At 43.5% G+C, this 21,674-nt stretch overlaps 2 protein-coding genes across 4 annotated transcripts in view; one reads left to right on the top strand and one right to left on the bottom strand.

The window, feature by feature from the left end:
• rbpjl (recombination signal binding protein for immunoglobulin kappa J region-like) overlaps positions 1-8,452 on the bottom strand; it is a 31,343-nt gene extending 22,891 nt beyond the window's left edge. Inside the window, exons 1-4 of the mRNA XM_041783018.1 lie at positions 8,287-8,452; positions 1,810-1,912; positions 1,619-1,719; positions 1,404-1,519 (exon numbers count right to left, since the gene is read on the bottom strand). Of these exons, the coding sequence (XP_041638952.1) occupies positions 1,404-1,519; positions 1,619-1,637 (135 nt within the window). The 5' untranslated portion in view covers positions 1,638-1,719; positions 1,810-1,912; positions 8,287-8,452. The remainder of the gene's footprint in view (positions 1-1,403; positions 1,520-1,618; positions 1,720-1,809; positions 1,913-8,286) is intronic.
• Positions 8,453-19,587: 11,135 nt separating this feature from the next.
• The window catches only part of matn4 (matrilin 4), a 69,422-nt gene continuing 67,335 nt past the window's right edge, over positions 19,588-21,674 (top strand). For 2 of the 3 annotated variants that reach the window (XM_041783017.1, XM_041783016.1), the window contains exon 1: positions 19,588-19,982. The gene's annotated coding sequence lies outside the window, so the exon portion shown is untranslated. The remainder of the gene's footprint in view (positions 19,983-21,674) is intronic. The other variant, XM_041783015.1, reaches the window with a different exon arrangement.

The following is a 21,674-nucleotide window of genomic DNA, read 5'->3' as shown; positions in this document are numbered from 1 at the left end:
CCTGGTGGCCTCCTGGTGAGTTTATAAGCTCAAATTTACTCAAAATGCAGATATCTAGTGAGTTTTTTCTTGCAAATATGTATGAGAGATATAGATATCTATCCAATAGGGTGAATTTGTCCAATGCAGGGTTCCTTTAAAGACCCCAGTAGGTACCCCAGGGTTCCAGGCTCGTTAGAAACGCTTCTGTTAGAGCTGCAAAAGCATAGAATGGTGAAGGCGCCACCAGAACGGCACAATGGAGGGCTTTCAGAGGAATAAACGTGTAAGTGGTTTATGGTTCAAAAGTTATTCAACTTTAAATAAAACATTTTTCTTCTTGTCGTATATGACTGCGACGGTCTCAGTGGGTTCATGTTTATCTGCTGTCAGCCTCATTGTAGCAAACACACAGAGATGAGACTGGCTTCTTTTTAGCTGAAGGCTGGTGTGTGGACTAGTGCCGTAATGTTTGATGCACACTTCAGCAGCAACCAGGGCGCTCTGTGAAAATGGGATGGACACCGTTGAAAGCTTTATACTGTGGGATTGACTCTAAAAAGGCTAAGTTAAAGTGATACATTGGTGCTTTAATAGGATGAAATAAAACTTTATTTGTTCCTAAGATATCCTGTCTAAAACCAGGACATCAAACCTTTCCAACTAAAAAGAGAATTTTTGTAAGATAAGCTATTTCAAAATAACATAACCCAGCCTGTAATATTCGTTCTTTACTGTCTTGTTCCAGCCTAGAGCTTTAGGTGTATGTGTGACTGCAGGGTTAGTGCCTGCTGTGGTAGCTTTTAGCCTCTAGTCTGCTTTTATTTGGCAAACAAACATTTAACACCAAGTAGTCGGTGTGAATTCTCTCTCTCTGGGTTACCAAGGAGGAATAGCGTCATCCAGCAGCTGCAGAGTTTTACTGCAAAGTTAAACAGCTTCAGACAAAGACTGAGTGAACTTTACAAAGGCAAGCCAAAAACACTCAAAGTTCCAACGATTCACACAGATCTTCTAGTCTCTGATTGTCAGAGAGGAGCTGTTGAAACTGGAGGGAGTGGTAGGGGAGGTGTGGAGGCAGGAGAGGAGAGGAGCCTGAGGGATGGAGGTGTGTTCATGCAGAGCGTTTGTTTTGGTCTGAAATTCTCCTCTGACAGTAACTTAAACTTCTGTCTCTGATCCTGGCATGAATCTTTGACCTTATCAGTCTAATCTGTCTTATTCATCTGTCAGGGGCCAAAAAGGATCAGGATACAGCAGAAATCCTGCTGCTTGGAGAAGAAAATCAGGGCTAGATCAGAGAATACAGAGCAGTGTAAACTTGGAGTGAGTTATCTGTTTTTGTAATTTAACAGGCATAAAAAGATGCAGCAGACAGGAGTGTACTTGGCGGAGGATCAGATTCAGACACATTTCTCTCTCACCCTGGAGTGAGGCTGCTCATCAAACACCAGCTTGAAGGTGTCGGCCTGTGACTGACTGCAGCTGTCCAGACACATGTAACCACACAGTCGATACGCTGAGTCTCCGAAGCCTGACGCTGCAGAAAGAGAGAGGGGAGAAAAACACAAAGAAGAGAAACGATGATGGAGGGACAGGAGAGCTACTTTTCCTTTATGATTTTTAAATGCTTCTTTACCTTTGAGATGCTCCTGCATGACTCTCCACCCATGGCCGCTAATGTAAACACACGGAGGAGGACAGAAGAACCTGCGGTTGATTGAAAAATCACACTTGAACCTGAAAAAATGGTGGAATTTTATTGTATAAGTGGGCCATGTTTTGGCAGTAGTGGGACCTTTTCTCGTTGCCGTAGGACTTCTGGGCTACCTTGGCGTGCAGGATGGTGACACTCTGGTCAGCGTGAGCTTCTCTTCCTGGTTCCCTCCCTGATCCAACCAAATGACAGCCTTGAAACCCCAGATCCAGTCTCCTGATCGGATAAAAGTCTGTTGATTAGGTTTCATGAGTTTAAACAAACAACACAGGTGATTTAGGGTGGGTTAACATTAGAGGCCACGCCCACCTGACACAAAAGTCTGGTTACATTATATCAGCATGAACACAAGCGCACCATACCCTAAGACTGTACGAGGAAGTGTTCGGTATGATTCATGTGAACTTGGGCATGCAACACAGGAGATCCAGACTTTTTTGGATGATTAAAATCTATTTTGATGCCATTTGAATCCATTTTTGTTGCTTTATTTACTTTCAAAACACATGTCCTGATCATTGAAAATAAAGGGCCGTCCACAGGGAGAGCAGTTTAGGAGTATCCAACAAAAAAACTTTATCGTATCGGCATTTCATCCACACTAAATCAACGTTTTGGGAGCGTACTTTTTGAAACCGGGTCGTAGAGTGAATAAATCTATTAACAGTTTTGCCTCTGTGTGTCTGCGTGTGTGCTAAACTAAAGTGATTGGACATGATTTGGAAAGGCTCACACCTGTCTATAGAAGGCCTCACAGATGGCAATGATATCAGAGCAGAAACCAAGACATGAGGTCAAAGGAGCTGCAGAGCTGCAGAGGCAGGATTGCTGACAGGCACAGATCTGGGGAAGGCTAAAGAAACATTTCTGCTGCTCTGAAGGTTCCCAAGAGAACAGTGACCTCCAGTATTCTCTCAGATGTTTGGCACAGCCAGGACTCTCACAAGAACCTGGTCACCATCGGGGTAGAAGGGCCTTAGAGGAGACCAAGAACCTGATGGTCACTCTGAGCTCCAGAGATCGTGTGTGGAGATGGGACAAAGTTCCAGAAGAACAACCATCACTGCAGCCCTCCACTGATCTGGGCTTTATGGAGGAGAGGAGAGATGAAGACTCTCCTATGTGAAAAACACATAAGAGTCCACTCATGGCTTTCATATGGAGCTTTCTGCAACCTCCAAGCAAGATTAATAGGAAAACCTTTTGGAGTGTGCATGTTTATGCCCTCTCCTGGTTCTCCAGCCTCCTCCCACAGTCTGAAGACATGTGCCTGAGGGAAACAGGTTAGGGTTACACTAACCTGTCCACAGGTGTGGGCGTGGTTTGTGTGAACCAGGCCTTTCACCCAAAGACAGCGGGGATCAGCTCTAGCCCCCTTCAACCCCAAACTGGATGAGGTGCAGAAAACAGATGGATGTAGGGGCACACTCACACTAGGCCATCTGTACCGTGCCTGGCCCGTTTCAGCCTAAAGTCCGGTATGTTTGGCCAGTGTGAGTGCAATCGTTCTGTGCTTCAGCGCAGCACACTTCGTGGCCCCAGCATAGAAGGACTAGGTGGGCCTAGGCACGGCACAGATGCAGGAATGGGATGTAACATGAAGTGAAGTAAAAGACCAAAGTTCGTGTAATATCAGCCTAGTTTTAAGAGAAACATGGTTTATTCACAACCTTGGGAGAAAGACGACAGTACCCACAATTCTAGAGTGTCACACCAACATTTCTAAAGCCCAGGTCAAATTCAAGATGTTCAATGAGACAAGTTAAAAAAACCCAACTGCCCAGCCGCTCTGTGACATTCTGAAAGATGACCAGTTCAGACCACTGGGACTCAAGGAGACAATGCACCGTTTCCAAAGCAACGGCTCTGACAGTCACTGACTTTGAAGGGATTTATTTTAAAGTTATTTTTTCATGCTGAAATGTTTCAGATCATCAAACTATTCTTGATATTAGACAAAAATAACCTGAGTGAATACAAAAGCCAGTTTTCAAATAATGATTTCATTTACTAAATAAATCAAATCTGGCCCTATGTGAAAAGGTCATTGCCCCTAATGAATGGTTGTTCAACAACTGAACAAGCATTTGTCATAACTGTCAGTGAGTCTTTTCATCACTGTGGAGGAATGTTGTCCCACTCTTCTTTACAGAATAGTGTTCATTCAGCCACATTGGAGGGTTTTCCAGCATGAACAGCCTGTGTAAGGTCACGCCACAGCATCTCAGTCAGATATAAGTCCAGACTTTGACTAGACCACTCAAGAACCTTCATTTAGTCTTTAGTCCACTCAGAAGTGGACTTGCTGGTGTGTTTGGGATCATTGTCCTGCTCCATAACCCAAGTGGTCTTGATCTTGAGGTCATGAACTGATGGCCTGACATTCTCCTTCAGGATTTTCTGCTAGAGAGCAGAAGTCATGGTTCAAGTGGTCCAGGTCCTGGTCCAGACCATCACACTACCACCACCATGTCTGAATGGTGGTCCAAAACTTCTGTCTGGTCAGTCCTCAGAATATTTTCCCAGAGGTCTTGGGGATCATCAGGATGTTTTTAGTCAAATGTGAGACGAGCCTTTGTGTTCTTTTTGTCAGCAGGGGTTTTGGTCTTGGAACTCTCCCATGATGCCATTGTTGCCCAGTCTCTTACTGATTGTTGAATCATGACATCTGACCTTAACTGAGTCAGTGAGGCCTGCAGGTCTTTTGATGTTGTTCTGGGTTCTTCTGGGACCTCCTGGATGAGTTGTCCATGCGCCCTTGGAGTCATTTTGGTCAGCCGGCCACTCCTGGGAAGATTCACCACTGCTCCCAGTTTTCTCCATTTGTGGATAATGGCTCTCAGCCTGGTTTTCTGGAGTCCCAAAGCATTAGAAATGTCTATGTTACTCTTAATAGATGTTGGTGACTTTGTTCTCCAGTTGCTTTTGTTTTTGTGCTGAATCAAATGTCTTGTAGTTGACGTTGTTCCTGGAATGAAAATGTTGATTTAGGATTTTGTGAAATGTCACAATGGAGGATCTGAATTGTGAAGTTCTCTGAGGGCTGCTGAAAATGTGGTCAGACCCTGTTGAACTCGCTGTTGTGTTTGAGTCTGTGTCTTCAGTAAACTCTCCTCTCAGTCCCTGGCCCTGACCTCTGTGTCCACACAAAGGTGGATGTATTGAGGAGAGATGCTGCTCCTTGTATGGACACAGTCAGCCTGCTGAGCTGTATATACTGAAGGTTTTGTTCATATATGACGGAGAGCCCACTGACCTGCTCCACCTCTCTCCACAGTTCATAGTTCAGGCTTCACACCCGGCTGGCTCTGTGTGGGTGTGTGGGCGGTCACCAGGGTGAAGCAGCCGTCTAAATTAGACCTTCTCCTCTCCAAAGGTCAGTGTGTCAGGAGCTCAGACTCTCTGGCATTTCACACCAAGATTGTTCAGGATGAGAGAGAGGATGGAGGGAACAGAGCGGGGACAAAGAGAGGACAGAGCAGAGCGAGAGGGGAGGAATGCAATTCCACCTCTAGGATAGGGTCCTCTCCTGGGGCAGAGGCTGATCTGGTTTAAATGACCTCATACATCCACTGCAGATACACTTTATTTTCATCTGGGAAACCTCCCATACAAAATGTTTGGGAGGACTTTTTAAAAAATTCTTAGAGGGTGATTGGGTGAATGTTCTATCACAATCATCACAGGCGAACCAGAGCGAGAAGACAAAACCAGGTAGTAGACTTCTGCTGCAGCAGTAACCTGAACTCTGCAGACAGCCGTCGTAGTTGATGAACAGTGGAGCTTGTCAGTGGATGACACTCATGCTGGTGCTGGCCAGGAGAAAAGCAAAAACACTGACAAACACTGACAACATAAGAGAGGTTGTCTGTGCAGATCTCATTCAGGCTCAAACATCTGGACTCTGGAATTTTACTCCATTCTTCTTTGATAAACGGCTCAAACTCTGTCAGGTTGTACAGGGATCAGGGTGAACAGCCCTTTCAAGTCCAGCCACAGATTCTCTATCAGATTATGGTCTGGGCTTTGACTCTTCCACTCCAAAACATTCCCTTTGGTGTTTTTAAACCATTTCTGTGTAGCTTTCTCTGTTTGCTTCGGCTCATTGTCTGACTGGAGAATAAGTCTTCCTCAAAGCTGTACTTCTCTGTCGGACTGGATAAGACTGTCCTCCAGGATTTTCCCATATTTTCTCTCATTCATTTTACCCTCTACCTTTACAAGCCTTCCAGGGACGGCTGCTGAGAAGCATCCCCACAGCATGATGCTGCCACCACTGAGCTCCACAGTGGGGATGGTGTGTTTGTGGTGATGTCAGTGTTGGGTGTCTTGTCTAATGGTCAGAAAGCTCCATTCTGGTCTCATCAGACCAAAGAACTTTCTTCCTCTTGACCATGAAGTCTCCCACATGCCTTTTGGTGAACTCTAGTCCAGACTGAATCTGAGTTTTCTTCAACAGTGTCTTTCTCTTCTCCACTCTCCCATAAAGCTCTGACTGGTGAAGAACCCGGCCAACAGTTGTTGTTTGCAGAGTCTCTCCCATCTCAGCTGCTGAAGCTTGGAACTCCTTCAGAGTAGTCATAAGTGTCTTGGTGTCCTCTCTCACTAGTCTCCTTCTTGCACGCTCACTCAGTTTGTGAGGACGGTCTGATCTTGGCAGATTTACACATGACATATTCCTTCATTTCTTCATGATGGATTTAACTGAACTCTGGGGATGTTCAGAGACTTGGAAATGTTTCTGTCTCCATCCTCTGACTTAGACTTTTCAATAACCTTTTCTCTGAGTGTTCTTTTGTTTTCATTGTGTAATGGTAGTCAGGAATACTGATTAACCAGTGATTGGACCCTCCAGACACAGGTGTTTGTATACTACTCTCACCTGAGACACATTCACTGACCTCAGTTGATCCCCATTTCACTAACTGTGAGACTACTAGCACCAATGTGTTGGACCTCTGTTGAATTGACTCAGTCACTTAAAAGGGGGTGAATATACTCACTTTGATTGGAACACCTGATTTCAATTATTTGGATGGGTGAGTGAATACTTTTGGCAATATAGTGTATGTCATCTGGTAGTTTAGAGAAAAACTGACTGGCTTGTAGCCTTCATCAGGGTCATCAGAGACTGATGCTTTCTGTTACCTCCAAGCCTTTAATCATCCTCCGTGCACCTTAGAAGTCGGTGAGGTTACCAGAAATACCAACCTTCAATCAGTCTGCTTTGTAAGGTTAGATCTGGTTACATCAGAATAAAATCCTGATTAGAAATGCTTCATGTAAACCGAGCACCAACAATTAGTGTTGATAATAAAGCTACCTCAGGTTAGAACAGCTGTCTCCATGGCCAAAATAAAAATGTTTACAGTAGGGATGAACGGTTTTGAAAAACACTAAAATGGGATTATTTTGACTTATCCTGCAATTTCGATATGATTTGTGTTTTTAAAGGATTAAAATTTCTACATTATTATCCTCATTTTAGCTGAAAACATACTGACTGATTCTGAAAGACTGGGATTTTTTGCGAGTTCCACATAAACAGATAAATTCTTCTTACATCTGTGTATGAAATATGCCAGAATATCTCTGGTTTCTGCTGCCATCTTTGGCACAAGTTTAGCTGCATTACACTTCCACTGATCTGTATCTTGCAGAGGGCCATATTGTGATTCCAACAAAATTTTTAATAAGTTATTCGGCGCTGGTTCATGGTCGGGTTCAAAAATGAGTTCGGTTAGAATGGTTGATATCTTTACACAAACTGCAGGGGTGGACATTTTACAGAATTAGAGGTGCAGCTCATACTACTATAAAACCCGTGTGTTGTAGCTGTCAGGAGGCTTCAGCTCCTCCTCTTTGAGTCTGGGTTGATCTGAAGCTAGTTTGAGACATAGCGATGTTTAAAAGGACACAATGAAAGCCTGATCACTTTAGAAATGTGTCCTGTGAGCATGCAAACCAATATTAAAGATTCTGCACCAAAACATCCAGAGAAGTATCTCTGAATGAGAGAGGCGGTTTATGCTGATTTCAATGGTTTTTGAGGTACATACTTGTTCCTGGTTTGTGATTTAACTGCTCTTACTGAGCATGCCTGCCTCTCTCTTCTACTGAGCATGCCTGGAGGTCATCCTGCAGACCTCCACTCCTCCGTGTTCATCAGGTGAAGAAGAAGAAGTGAGTACCAGCGAGCTTTAGGTTTCATTTTAGGGAACAGCAGAGAAAGGATTGCAGCAGTGCATGATGGATGTTCACATTTAAAAACAACAGGAAGAAAATACAGATTTCTAAAGTCACAGACTGAAGGGAGGAGGAGAGTTAAGTCTTTGTTGCACAGCAAGGGGACAACAAACTCATGAGTCCATTCCTAAAGTTGAATTTTTCAAGTCAACTACTTGCTTTAGGCTCTTTGAAGTTGCAGTTTTTCCCTGACAGAGAATTTCAGGTACAGATATCTGTATACCTGTGTCATGGCAAAGACGACCCTGGGCAACGTAACGTTGGTCTAGGGCTTCCAGGCGTCTGCTGGCCATGCCATACTAGCATGTGGCTGCCAAGCTCAATGAAAGGGAGACGGACCTTACCTGTCGCAGCTGAACCTCCGCCACAATGTGACTCCACCTCAACCAGCTCGCTCTGCTTCAGACCCCACACCTTCCTCGTCAGAGTGGTGACGGATGACAGTTCATTGTTTATAACATAAACACGCGACAAAAACTTTGAGATAAACTTCGAAACATAAATTAAACGGGGAACAGTCTATGGTTTGCTCCAAAACGTTTTCCATGAGGTAGCTCTCGACGTTGCATTGTTCCACACTCCTCCAGCACACCTGTCCACCTCAGCTTAATCAACCCAGTGGTCCCCCGCCTCTCATCAGCTACCGGCTGTGAGAGCTGGTAGGCCCGCCCCAATCAAGCTTGACAGCCATGCCATACAACCTATCAGGAGTATTGCCGTAACATCCCCCCCCCCCAAACAAAACAAAAACAAACGAAACTAAGTAGACACAAGACTAACATACAGTTACTCTATTTACAAGTGAGTTTGTTTTTGTTCATTTTCAGTTCTTTTTTTTTTTCTATTTTTACTCTATAAATCTTTATACTTACTCACCAACATTAAAATAATTATGGCAATTTACAGCTATAGTTTATTTTCCCAAAGGTTTTAATCCTTTGAACAAGGTTAACTCAACTTCCAATGTCAAAAGCTAACTCCTGTAAAACTCATTAACGTCTGGACAGAGAGTCTGTAATAACGTTGTTTTTTCCTGCAATATGCTTAATTTCGAGGTTGTATGGTTGCAGAACCAAACTCCACCGAAACACTCTCGCACTGGCACTACGAAACTTAGCAAGAAAAGCCAATGGATTGTGATCCGAGTACACAACAACCTTTCCACAGCTGGCAACATAGACTTCAAAATGCTTTACTGCTAGCACCAACGCTAATGCCTCTTTCTCAATTGTTGAGTATGCTTGTTGACTTTTGTTTTGCTTCTTAGAGAAGTAACCCACTGGCTTCTCCAACCCATCTTCCCCTGCTTGCAGAAGAACCGCTCCTACCCCCACATCACAAGCATCCACAGCAAGCAGAAACGGTAGGCTGAAATCTGGGGCTCTCAACACAGGAGGACTGGACAACATTGCTTTGACCTGAGCAAAAGCTTCTTGACACCTCTCTGACCAAACCCATTTCACATCTTTACTCAAGAGGTTCGTCAAAGGAGCTGTAACACCTGCAAAGTTTGGCACAAACCGACGATAAAACCCATTAGCTGTGTACGAGTGCATGGCACTGGAAAGTCTACGATGGCTTGGACTTTGGCAACCCTTGGAAGCACAGCTCCACAGCCCACCTGATGTCCAAGGTAAGTCACCTTCCCTTTTCCAAACTCACACTTTGCCAAGTTAATCACTAAACCAGCCTCCTGTAGAGCATCAAACAGTCTCCTCAACTGCACCAAATGCTCTTCCCAGGTTTCACTAAATGTAACCACATCGTCAATATAGGTCACCGTGTTACTTAACCCCTGAGTGATAGAATTCATCAAGCGCTGAAATGTGGCTGGTGCATTCTTCATACCAAAGGGTAAGACCTTAAACTTGTACAGACCATCATGAGTAACAAAAGCTGAGATCTCACTAGCTTGGACCGTCAGCGGCACCTGAAAATAACCCTTCAAAAGATCAACTTTTGACACATACTTGGCCTGACCAACCTGATCTATACAGTCCTCAAGTCGAGGGATAGGAAAAGCATCAGCCCTGGTTACATTATTAACCTTTCTGAAGTCCACACAAAATCTGTCAGCTTTTCCTTCCTGAGCTGCTAACACAACTGGGGAACTCCAAGCACTATCAGCTGGCTCAATAACACCAATCTGAAGCATGTATTGAACCTCATCCTGAACCACCTTCTTCTTGTGAGGTGGGTATCAGTAAGGGTGCTGTTTTATAGGAAACACCTCACCCACATCAACATCATGAACTGCTCGGCCTGTCCTCCCTGGGACATCACTACATAGCTTTGGGTAAGAGTCAATCAAAGCTATCACATCTTGCCTTTGAGACTCTGTCAGATGGAGCAAATTACTCTCAAGGAAACCTCGAGCCTCTGTGTTATAAAACTCACAATGTCTGGTGGAGGAGCAGCTAACTCCAATAGATCAGGAGCAAACATTTCCTCCTCCACTGCCTCTGGCACTGCACAACAAACAGCAACTTCATGACCCTCATATGCCTTGAGGGTGTTTACATGACACATCTTAGTCTTAGTCCTCTTGTCAGGTGTACTCAGGACGTAATTTAGGTCACCAACCTTTCTCAATACCCTCTATGGACCTGCGTATCCAGGATCCAACTGATCACGTGGCCCCTGAGCCAAAACTAAAACCAGATCACCTGGGTCAAAAGTGCGAGTTGCTGCCCTTTTGTCATACCTGGCCTTCATTCGAGCTTTGGCTCCACCCAAGTTCTTTTGTGCAACTTCACAGGCCGACTGCAACCTGGCTCTAAATGAAGACACATACTGAAGGACATCTCCAGGAGATGTCGGTTTGACCACTTGTTCCTTGAACAAATGCAAAGGGCCCCTCACCTCATGACCAAAGATAAGCTCAAATGGACTGAAACCCAGGGACTCCGTTGGAGCATCGCGTGCAGCAAACAACAAAAAGGGAATGGCCTCGTCCCATTCTTTGGGCTGTGCTTCAACAAAAGTCTTTATCATGGTTTTTAATGTAGAATGAAAGTGTTCTATGGCTCCTTGGGGCTGAGGGTGGTATGCCGAAGAATACTTTGGTGATATCTTCAACTCAGTCATAACCTGCTGATACAGTTTAGAGGTGAAATTAGAACCCCTGTCTGACTGAATAGTACGTCGAAGACCTGCCCAAGAGAAGAACTTTACAAAATTATCTACAATAGTCTTAGCTTTAATGCTTCTCAATGGTATTGCTTCAGTATACCTCGTGGCTACATCAAGAATGGTAAGTAAATATTAATTTCCTCGTTTCGATTTAGGCAAAGGCCCAACACAGTCAATCATTATGTGAGCGAAAGGCTCATGTTCAACAGGCAATGGCTGTAATGGTGCAACTGGTGGGGCCCCTCCGGGCTTTCCCACCAACAAACATGCATGACAAGAATGGCAAAATCTTCGTACATCCTTTCGGATACTCGGCCAATGAAAATGCCAGCTAATTCTGTCCAAGGTCTTCCTTACACCAAGATGACCACCGAGAGAGGAATCATGAGCTAACCACATCACCTCCTGGCGGTAGCTTAGAGGAATAACCACCTGTTCATGAACAGCCCAGTCCTCATTAGCAGGCCGTGCAGCAGGCCTCCACTTTCAAAAGAGTATCTTGTCTCTAACAAAGTAGCCTATGGGAACCTTGTTAGCTTCTGAAACACAGGTGGCAATTTTCAAAGCATAACCTAGTGAAGGGTCTCTCTGCTGCTCCTCTACTAAGGAGTGACAATTAAGAGGCAGTGACTCTGGGGTCACTGGATCAGCTTTCCTCAACCCAGCCGTAAGGGTTCCAACCTGGTCCTGGCTAACCCCAGCTGGACCCTCCACACTACCTTCCTCACAAACCTTAACAGCCAGCCTCTTTTCCGGCTCCACTGCTACAATTTCAGCTTGATCTACCTGAGGAAAGACTGTACCTACCAGCTCAGTGGCAGAGTCCTCACAACTTTCAAGCTCCACTGGCTCAGTGACATCACACACCCTCGGTTCCTGTGTGGCTCGAGCACGGGTAACCACACAGGTGGGGAAAACCTCAGGATACTCCTCTAACTGCCTAAGCCCCTGGAAGGCAGCCTGGGTCTCAGAGGTTTCTGGAGTCACTTTCTTACCTGCAACATCATTTCCCATTACAAGATTAATAACATCAAACGGCAGAGTCTGTACTTCTGCCACCTCTACATACCCTGACACTAGCTCAGACCTTAAGTAGATACGATAAAGAGGCACAGTCTCATATCCACCCCCTACTCCTTGCACCACAGCAAACTGTCGAGTGAAAGTAGAATTTGGGAGTTCCACCACCCCTTTTCGTAAGAGAGTCTGCTTAGCTCCAGTGTTTCTGAGTATAGTAACTGGTACACGAAGACTTTCAGCCTTTGGAGACGAAACCCTCATAGCCATGAAGGTCATCTCTAGCCTCCCTACTTACTGACACTAAGCAAACTGGCTTGGCAGGACCCCGCTTGCTAACCAAACTCGGACACTGACTTTTCTTGTGGCCTATTTTGTGACACCAGTAACACTGCAACTCAGCTACAGGAGTGGAACTGCGGCCAGAGGGGGGACCCAAACCTCCTGACCTAAGCTGACGAGACACAAAGGGAGGGCTCACCTCTGCCACTGGAGGGCGACCCCCACTTGTCTCTCCTTGCCACTTTGGTTGGTGACATCCCTGCCTTTCCTTGTGTCTCTTCCTTCCTATAAACCCACCAAATTTACCTCCATGTGCTACCTCATAGCTGTCAGCCAGCTCTGCTGCACGCCGCGGGCTAGCCACATCACACTCATTAAGGTAAACTTCTATTTCCCTGGGGACACTAAGCTTAAACTGTTCAAGTAGCATTAAGTCCCTCAGATTCTGGAAACCAAAAGCTTCACATGAATTAATCCAGCGATCAAAAGCAACTTCCTGTCTACGCCACGAGTCCAAATAAGATTCAGTCTGCCCTCGTCTCATGTCACGAAACTGACTTCGATATGCCTCTGGCACACTACCATGTGCCTCCAAAACAGCTTTCTTCAATGGCTCATATTCCAAACCTACAAAGCTGTCTAAAGCTGCTACTGCACTCTAAGCTTTCCCTGTTAGCACACTTTGCACCAACAAAGGCCACTTGACCTCCGGCCAGTCACTTTCTTTTGCTACCTTCTCAAACATTTCAAAGAAAACATCAACATCCATCTTTCCCGAAAAGCCCTGTCCTTCTCTTTCTCCAGCCTCTCCCATTCCTGATCTCTCTCTTTCTCTTGCTCTGCCCACAACTCTTCCAGCTGAAACTCTGCTATCAGCCTAGCTGCAATAGCTGACCTAGACATGCCCTCTTCAAGCTGAACTTCCTCTTCATCAGCCAGAGCAACAAGTGCAGCCTTCTTTAATCTCAAAAACTGACTCGTCATCTCACTCACCGACAGTGACACGTTACCTGCCTCAGTAGCCATCACCAAACCGCTACACTGACTTCACAAAAGACTGCTAACACCGGACACGACCTCAACAGGACACACCGACACAGCGGACATAGCCGACACACCTCAACCTACCTGACCGTTTAAGCAGCAACCCACCGTACATCCAAGCCTCCAATAACAACACTCTCGAAGTCTATGTGTTTTATTTGCTATCTCGGCCCATTAGGTTTGTCTACCTACCTAAAACTCTGTCCGTGATAGTACTCGGACTGAGCAGCTTGTCTGCCCCACAGTTGTAGGCACCTCTAATTAAACCTGGCCACGTCCACTTTTAACGAGCTGAATACAACTCCTATCTTTTCCCAGACACAGACAGAGCTAACAATACCGAAGTAAGAAAGCAGCGGGCCACGTAACTATGCTAACATTAAACTAGCTGTTTACCTACCATGCTAATGCTACAAACAAAAGACGTCATACATTTGAATTCATATCTCGGACGAGCACCCCACTTTATATCACGGCAAACACGACCCTAGGCAACGTAACGTTGGTCTAGGGCTTCCAGGCGTCTGCTGGCCATGCCATACTAGCATGTGGCTGCCAAGCTCAATGAAAGGGAGACGGACCTTACCTGTCGCAGCTGAACCTCGGGCTTCGGACCCCAAACCTTCCTCGTCAGAGTGGTGACGGATGACAGTTCATTGTTTATAACATAAACACGCGACAAAAACTTAGAGATGAACTTCGAAACATAAATTAAACCGGGAACAGTCTATGGTTTGCTCCAAAACGTTCTCCACGAGGTAGCTCTCGGCGTTGCAATTGTGCCACACTCCTCCAGCACACCTGCCCACCTCAGCTTAATCAACACAGTAGTCCCCCCCAGCTCTCCGGCTTCAAGATCAACTGGTCTAAATCAGCCCTTCTCCCATTAACTGATGCAGCTTCAAAGCTGCAGTATCCAGCCGATATCCCTACTGTTCAGCACTTTAAGTATCTTGGAATAGATATCTTCCCATCTCTGACTCGTATTGTGTCTCACAATTATTCAGAGGTTATGAGTAAAATAAAATCAGATCTTGATAGATGGAATAACCTCCCCTGCTCTCTTCGAGCCCGCATTTCTGTAGTCAAAATGAATATCTTGCCAAGAATAAACTTTATCAGCACCATGATTCCACTCCCTCCATCTGTTAAATACTGGAATAAAATTCATTCCTGTATTACACAGTTTATTTGGAATGCTAAACGACCCAGCTTAAAACTATCCACCTTGCAGAGGGAGTGGGGGGATGGTGGGCTTTCACTGCCCAATTTCAAATTTTATTTCTGGTCCTTTGTTCTGCGACCACTCTCAGTGTGGTTTAACCTAAATATATCTGTCTCCTGGCGCAGCTTAGAGGAGAATATTGTACAACCATGGAGCCTTCCAGAAGTTCTCTTTTCAAATATATCACGCAAGCAATGTCAGCCTCGATTTGGCCCGATTATCTCTCATCTCATTCAAACCTGGCGTTTGGCTGAATTACACTGTAAAATCTCATGCAAATGGCATAAGCTCTCACCATTATTTAACAACCAACACTTGTTGATTGGGGGAAGGCCCATCTCATCCTCTCACTGGAATAACTGTACTATTAAGTATTTAGGTGAATTATATGATGATACAGGTCTGCGCTCTTTTCAAGACATTAGAGGTGTGTTCAACCTTCCGGGTTCATCTTTTTTCTTTTATTAACAGATAAGATCAGCTCTCAGGGCGTATGGCGTCCCATGGCAGCAATCTTTACCAACTCACCCAATTTATAAACTATTTACCACACTAGGTAAATCCAGGGGTCTGGTCTCTATTTTGTATAAATTTTTTCTTGAGGCTTCCTATGAAAACCTACCTATGGATTGTGTATGGAGGCGTGACTGTCCAGATTTGAGTGGAGATTTGACAGTTTGACTGGAAGCGGATATGGGCAAATATAAAAGAGGCCTCCCGTAACCCTAATCACCAACAGATTCATTTTAACCTTGTTCACAGAACATATTTGACACCTCGGAAACTATTTTGTATGAAGATGATAAATGATCCCTTGTGTACCCTTTGCACTCTAAAGTCCACTGGAACTTTCCTACACATGATGTGGGACTGTCCGCCAGTATCACACTTCTGGTCTAAAGTAGCTATCTCCCTTTCTAATTTGCTTTCAGTATGTATCGCGGTGACTGTGCCTGTGTTAATTCTGAAGGATCTGTCAAAACTCGGTGTCACTAAATCCCAAAAGCAGGTACTATTAGCTGGACTGACAACCGCTAAAAGGATGATTGCCGTTAGGTGGAAACCACCCCACTCCCTCATTATCAAACAATGGGTCCGGACTTTTTTGGATGTTATCTATCTGGAGTTATCTACAGCTTGCATAAATGGAGCTGGATAGACTAGTCTACATAGTTGGTGCTCTGCAGCCGACTCTCTAAAAGAGCTTTTGAAGTGAATTATTTTTTATTAACTAATCTGTTCTGAGCAATTTTATCTTCCTGTTAACCCACAAGGTCCATGGTATGAATGTGGAGACAAAGATACTTGTACATCTCTGTTAGAAAACTTGTGCTGGTAAGGTCGGAGCTGTGTAGTACATTTGCAATAACCTGGTATACAAACATAAATTGTCATATGTCTCCCTACATTGCTACTTATTAATCCTTGTACACATAAGGAACAGGTGGGTTTTTGTTTTCTTTGTTTTGTTTTGTTTTGTTTTTGTTTTGTTTTGTTTTGTTTTTGTTTTTGTTTTTTGTTTTTTTTTTCTGTTTTTTGTTTTTTCCTGGGATGGGGGTATTTCTCATATGCTTATTTTCTGTATGTTTCTCATTGATATTATTTCTGTTTTATATTGTAAATTTGTTAAAATCTAATAAAAAAAAATTTGATCACAAAAAAAAAAAGCGGTCCCCCGCCTCTCATCAGCTACCGGCTGTGAGTGCTGGGAGGCCCGCCCCCATAAAGCTTGACAGCCATGCCATACAACCTATCAGGAGTGTTGCCATAACACCTGTTTTTCACTAGTCACAACTCATATTAGTCACAAACACGATGACTGACCAATGACAGCTCAGAAATACACTATAAGGACAAAAGTAGTGGTTCACACCTGTTAATGATTGAATTCAGGTGTTTCAATCGGATCCATTGTCACAGGTGTATAAAATCATCACCTAGCCATGCAGTCTCTATACAAACATCTGTGATCCTTGAAGGGTCGCTCTGAAGAGCTCAGAGACTTCAGGAGTGGAACTGTGATGGATGCTTCCTTTGTAATAAGACGGTTCATGAAATTTCATCCTTGGTAGATATTCCACTGTGGACTGTAAGAGATATTATTAGAGAGTGGAAGAGTTTAGGAACAACAGCAACTCAGCCACAAAGCAGAAGACCAGGTAAAGTCACAGAGCCAGGTCAACAACTGCTAAAGTGTGTGGTGCATAAAAGTCTCCAAGTCTGCTGATCCCACAGATGAAGAGTTCTGAACTTCCACTGGCATTCATGTAAACACACTTAAACTGCAGCAGGAGCTTCATGAATGGGTTTCCATGGTAACAGCTGCATGCAAGCCTCACATCACCAAGTCCAATGCCAAGCATCAGGTGGAGTGGTGTAGAGCACACCGACACTAGACTGTGGAGCAGTGGAAACGTGTTCTGTGTGACCAATCATCCTCTGTGTTTGTCAGACAGATGGGCGAGTCTGGGTTTGGAGGATGCTGGAGAACGTTAACTTCCTGAATGTGAAGTTTGGTGGAGGAGGGATAATGGTACAGGGCTGTTTCTCAGGGTCTGGACTAGACCCCTTATCTCCAGTGAATGCTGATCTTAATGCTTCACCAGACCAGGACATTCTGGGCAATGCTATGCTTCCAACTGTGTGGCAACAGTTTGGGAAAGGGTCTTTTCTATTCCAGCATGACTGTGCCTCAGAGACCAAAGGAGGACTAGAAAGACCTGGTTTGATGAAGAACTGGACTGGCCCACACAGAGACCTGACCTCAACCCCATCCAGCTTGATCATCTTTACTTGGAATTTCTGAACTCTCCCCTTTTGTTCTGTCAACATTTTGCTGTTTGGAGACAGACCTGTTTTGACTTTGGAAGAGTATAAGGAGATTATGACATCAACTCAACCATGAAGAAGGAACTTTGGAATGAAAAGGGAAAGAAGGGGATGGTGAAAAGCTGCATTTTCGAAAACTGAAAGTTCAGATGACTTCTGTCTCCTCCTCTCTGTCTGTGAGTCTTTAAAGTGAAATGTGACATCATGGAGCAGTGGTGGACTTATCTTACGTCACTGTGGCTGCAGAGAGACTCTGGCATGGATTAACCAACGTGAGCTGAAAGCAGGGCCGTTTCCTGCTATATGCTAACTATGCAAATGTTTGGCCTCATCTGAAGAGAATTAAGATTACCTGTCTTTATCCGTTATTCACTTAAGAATAAAAGTCGGAATAAAATAAGCCGCAGTGATTAGCTGTTGCCAGTGTTTTGAGGCAAAATTAAGTCAAAATCACTGAGCTCCACTGATGCAGTGAGTGAGGTTCACTGACAGGGAGGATGGGAATGACTGGGTCAGTGTATTTCTGGCAGATCCATTTCCTGTTTGAAACAAACAAACAAACAAACAAACAAACAAACAAACAAATAAACAAACAAACAAACAAACAAAACAAAACAAACAAACTGGACGTTTTCTTGTTTTTTTCCATTCATTCAGTTTGTTATTTGTCCTCAGCTAGCCTCAGATGAATGCTAGTGAGTGAGTGACATCAGTTGTGTTCTTGCTTTTAAAGTGAACAGTTTTTAAAAACACTTGATATTTCTTTTATTTATTGACATTTTGAGGATTTTTGTTTCATTTTGCTTGAGTGGCTCAACTTAAGATGTTTAATTTTGATATGAGAGCTTATCTTGCATAACATGCATGCATCATTAGCATGTTCATAGATCATACTGCACAGGTGCCAAACTCAAGGCCTGGGGGCCAAATCAGGCCTGTGGAACAGTTAAATCTGGCCTGCAGGATGATCTCATATTTCTGTTCTAACTGTCCCATCAGTCTGAGGTCTGCAGATTTCCTCAAGTATAAAAATGTAAACTTATCCTGATGATTTAAGATTTTCTTGTCAAGTCATAAAATCTGAGAAAGTAAGGAGTGAAAATATTTAGATAAGAAGTCAGGAATGTGAGAAAAGAAATTAAATTGTTTTAATTTCACATTTTCAATTTAGCATCTCGCTATTAGGGCTCAAACTTATTTCATACTTTGAGCTTTTCAATTCCTAATTTTGACTTCTTATATAATATTTTGAGCTTTAAGATTCAGAATTCTAATTTTTAAGTCATATTTTGACCTTTTTAACTAAATATTTTGTATTTTGTCATATTTTCAACTCCTTACTTTGACTTCATATTCCCATAGTTTTACCTTTTAGACAATTAAAATTTTGAATCATATTTTATCTTTTAATTTCGTGATTACAGATTTTATTTCATATTTTGAACTTTTAAACTCATGGTTTTTACTTTCTAATATATTTGCCAAAAAAACATTATTTTTCAATTTCATGTTTTGAACTTTTTGAACTAATAAATTTACTTTTCTCAGATTGAGAGCCTTTAAACTTTTTTTTTTTTTACTTTAAATATCAAAATCGTTTATCATCAGTGTTAATTTTTTCTTTCATATTTTATTACTGGTGACAGTTTATGGTTAAAAAGGTGACCCTGTTAGGCCCTCAGGCCCTGCTGTGATTGACTTTGACAGCCCTGGTCTACTGAATTAGGACTCTCTCTGGTAGTTTGGCAAACTGGGGGCCCCCAAACAGCATTTTGCATTGGGCCCCCACAAAGCTAGAAACAGCCCTGGCTGAAAGGGACAATAAAGCAGGAGATCAGTGATTTAAAAACAAACAGGTGCACCAATAATTGTGGGCTTTAATTAGCAGTGGTTAATGAATGCATTCATGCTAACAGGCTCGGAGCCACCAACCTTTCTTGGATTGAAAAATGACAGGAGAAAGTAGACACTTTGTCAGGTTTCGTGAAGCGTTCACAAATAAATCATTTTAGACCTCAGCAGCTCTAGTTTCATTCATTTAAAACCGGAAATGGTTCAGTGATGCCATCCAGACTCGTGCGCCACGCTGCGCTCCGTGCGCCTCCCCACCTCCTCCAAACTCTCTTTACGCAGTCCGGATTCTCTGTGCCTGTTGTTCACATTTCACAGACTGGGGGTGGGGTCTGTGCCCCTGCTTCTGCTTGTCCTCCTGCCGTTTTAATACCTCCACTCCATCCCTGCACCTCCTCATTCCAGCGGAGAGTCAGCGCGAGGACAGAGACTCCCACAGAGCTGAGCGCGTTTTCACGTCCAGGCTCTCATTCCTCACAGCGCTGAAAACAATTCAAGGATAAACTACAGCAACCCGTGAGCTCACCTTTACCAGCCCGGGACACCCTCTCTGCCTGTCTCTGTTTGACGGTAACGGGACTTTTTGGCGTAGAGGTTTTCTGCCTACCTGTCCCATCCGCCGCTCCTCGGTACGTCCTGTCCGGACAGCAGCGTGCCCAGGTGAGTCAGCGGGTCAGGAGATAGGGGAGGGGGGCCCAGCAGGGCCGGGTCTGCCTGGGGGTACACGGGCCGGGTGGGAGATGTTCCTGGAAAATGAAGAGAGCGTCGTTTAAAGTGATACGTGATTTTAAAATAAGGAATTCAAAGTTGACCACAGGGTTAGAATAAAACATTTGTTACATTTTGGCTGTTAAGAGACCACAAAAAGACATAAATGAAAAATATCCAAAGTTTTTATAGACTTTCATGACCAATAGATGATGCTAAAACTCTCCAGTTAGAATCAGAGAAAGCAGCAGGATGGCTCTGCGCTGTGATGTTAGAACTCTGAGGTTTCTGCAGGAATGCATGCTGATGCAAAGTGCAAATCATCTGAATGGAGCTAAGCTGGTTAAACACAGGTTAAATAAAATAAGAGCCCACCCTGACTTATGGGACAATCCTCCCAGCTGTTGATTTTTTAGTGTACCATAATGTCACATCAGGATGTGGGGGTTTGTAAATCTGTTTCACTCTTAGATGATTTCTAGAAACAAGATGAAGCCGTTATTTCTGGAAGCACTGTCCCAGTTAGTCAGTATTAGAAACAGCTGTAATTGTAAGAGTAAAAAGTTGTTTTTATTGGCATAAAGAGCCCTCCTTTACCTTTTTCTTTTTTTTCATTCTTGCAGCCTTTTTGGTGATAAGAATCTCTAATTATCTTATTTGCATTTTTATAAAGGCGTTTTATTCCTGATGTAGTTAATGGTGTTGTGAAAGAGCTGAAGGAATTCCCCTGTCATTTAATGTTCTGTGGTGATTAGTTGAAAAAAAAAGAGTTAATGGAGGAATTTCTATCAAGGTTGGAGTTACAGGTTTAAAAATAGACATGAATGAGCGAGAGAGAGAGAGAGAGAGAGAGATGCTGTGGGTTCACACTGGTTGCCTGGAGGTGATGCTCTGTGCAGACTCTCAGAGACAGAGAGAAGGCCCTGAGTAGAGACTCACAGGCAGTTTTATCCTAAAGATGAAATGTAAAATGATGTAAAGTTTGTGTAAAATGATTAGAATAAGAGAATCAAGTGTGTTTTATTCAGTGAATGTTACAGTGGAATCATTGCTGCATGCAGATCTGATGTTTCCAGACTGAAGCGTCTCTCATTTGGATTGGACTCTTGTTTACTTGTTTTGCCCAGCTCTTACAGTCATTTAATTTTAATTGAATTAAATGTCTTGGATTTTTACTTCAGTGGATAGAAAACACACTTTATGAGCCTCGTTTCAGTAACAAACCTTCTTTGTATTCAGTTGAATCGACTCTTGAATAAGATAAGATAAGATAAGATAAGATAAGATAAGATAATACCTTATTGTCCGATTGCTGGGAAATTTGTCTTGCATAAAGAAAAAAGAAACTGTTTAGTGCTTTTTGGCATGTGGCATGATAGTTTCGGACTGTGCTGATTGCGAAGATTGCTCTCTCCTCTCCTCCGCTGGTCTGTTTCCACATCAGTAACATGATTTCATTAATTTAACCCGGCACACTTGCGTATGATTTGTGGTTAACAGTCGAAAACAGTAGGTGGCGATATGCACTTAGTTTGTTTGTAAATCAACTGAAAAATATGAAAGAGGAAGAGATGGTCAACTTTGTTTTTGCTCCACAAGGACATACTGCAGGCTACTATGGATGTTTTTATGATTTTTAATATG

The sequence above is a fragment of the Cheilinus undulatus genome, linkage group 3 (assembly GCF_018320785.1).
Source record: "Cheilinus undulatus linkage group 3, ASM1832078v1, whole genome shotgun sequence".
Classification (NCBI taxonomy): domain Eukaryota; kingdom Metazoa; phylum Chordata; class Actinopteri; order Labriformes; family Labridae; genus Cheilinus; species Cheilinus undulatus.
The sequence above is the reverse complement of the archived record's forward strand: the minus strand, read 5'-3'. Positions and strand labels throughout refer to the sequence as shown.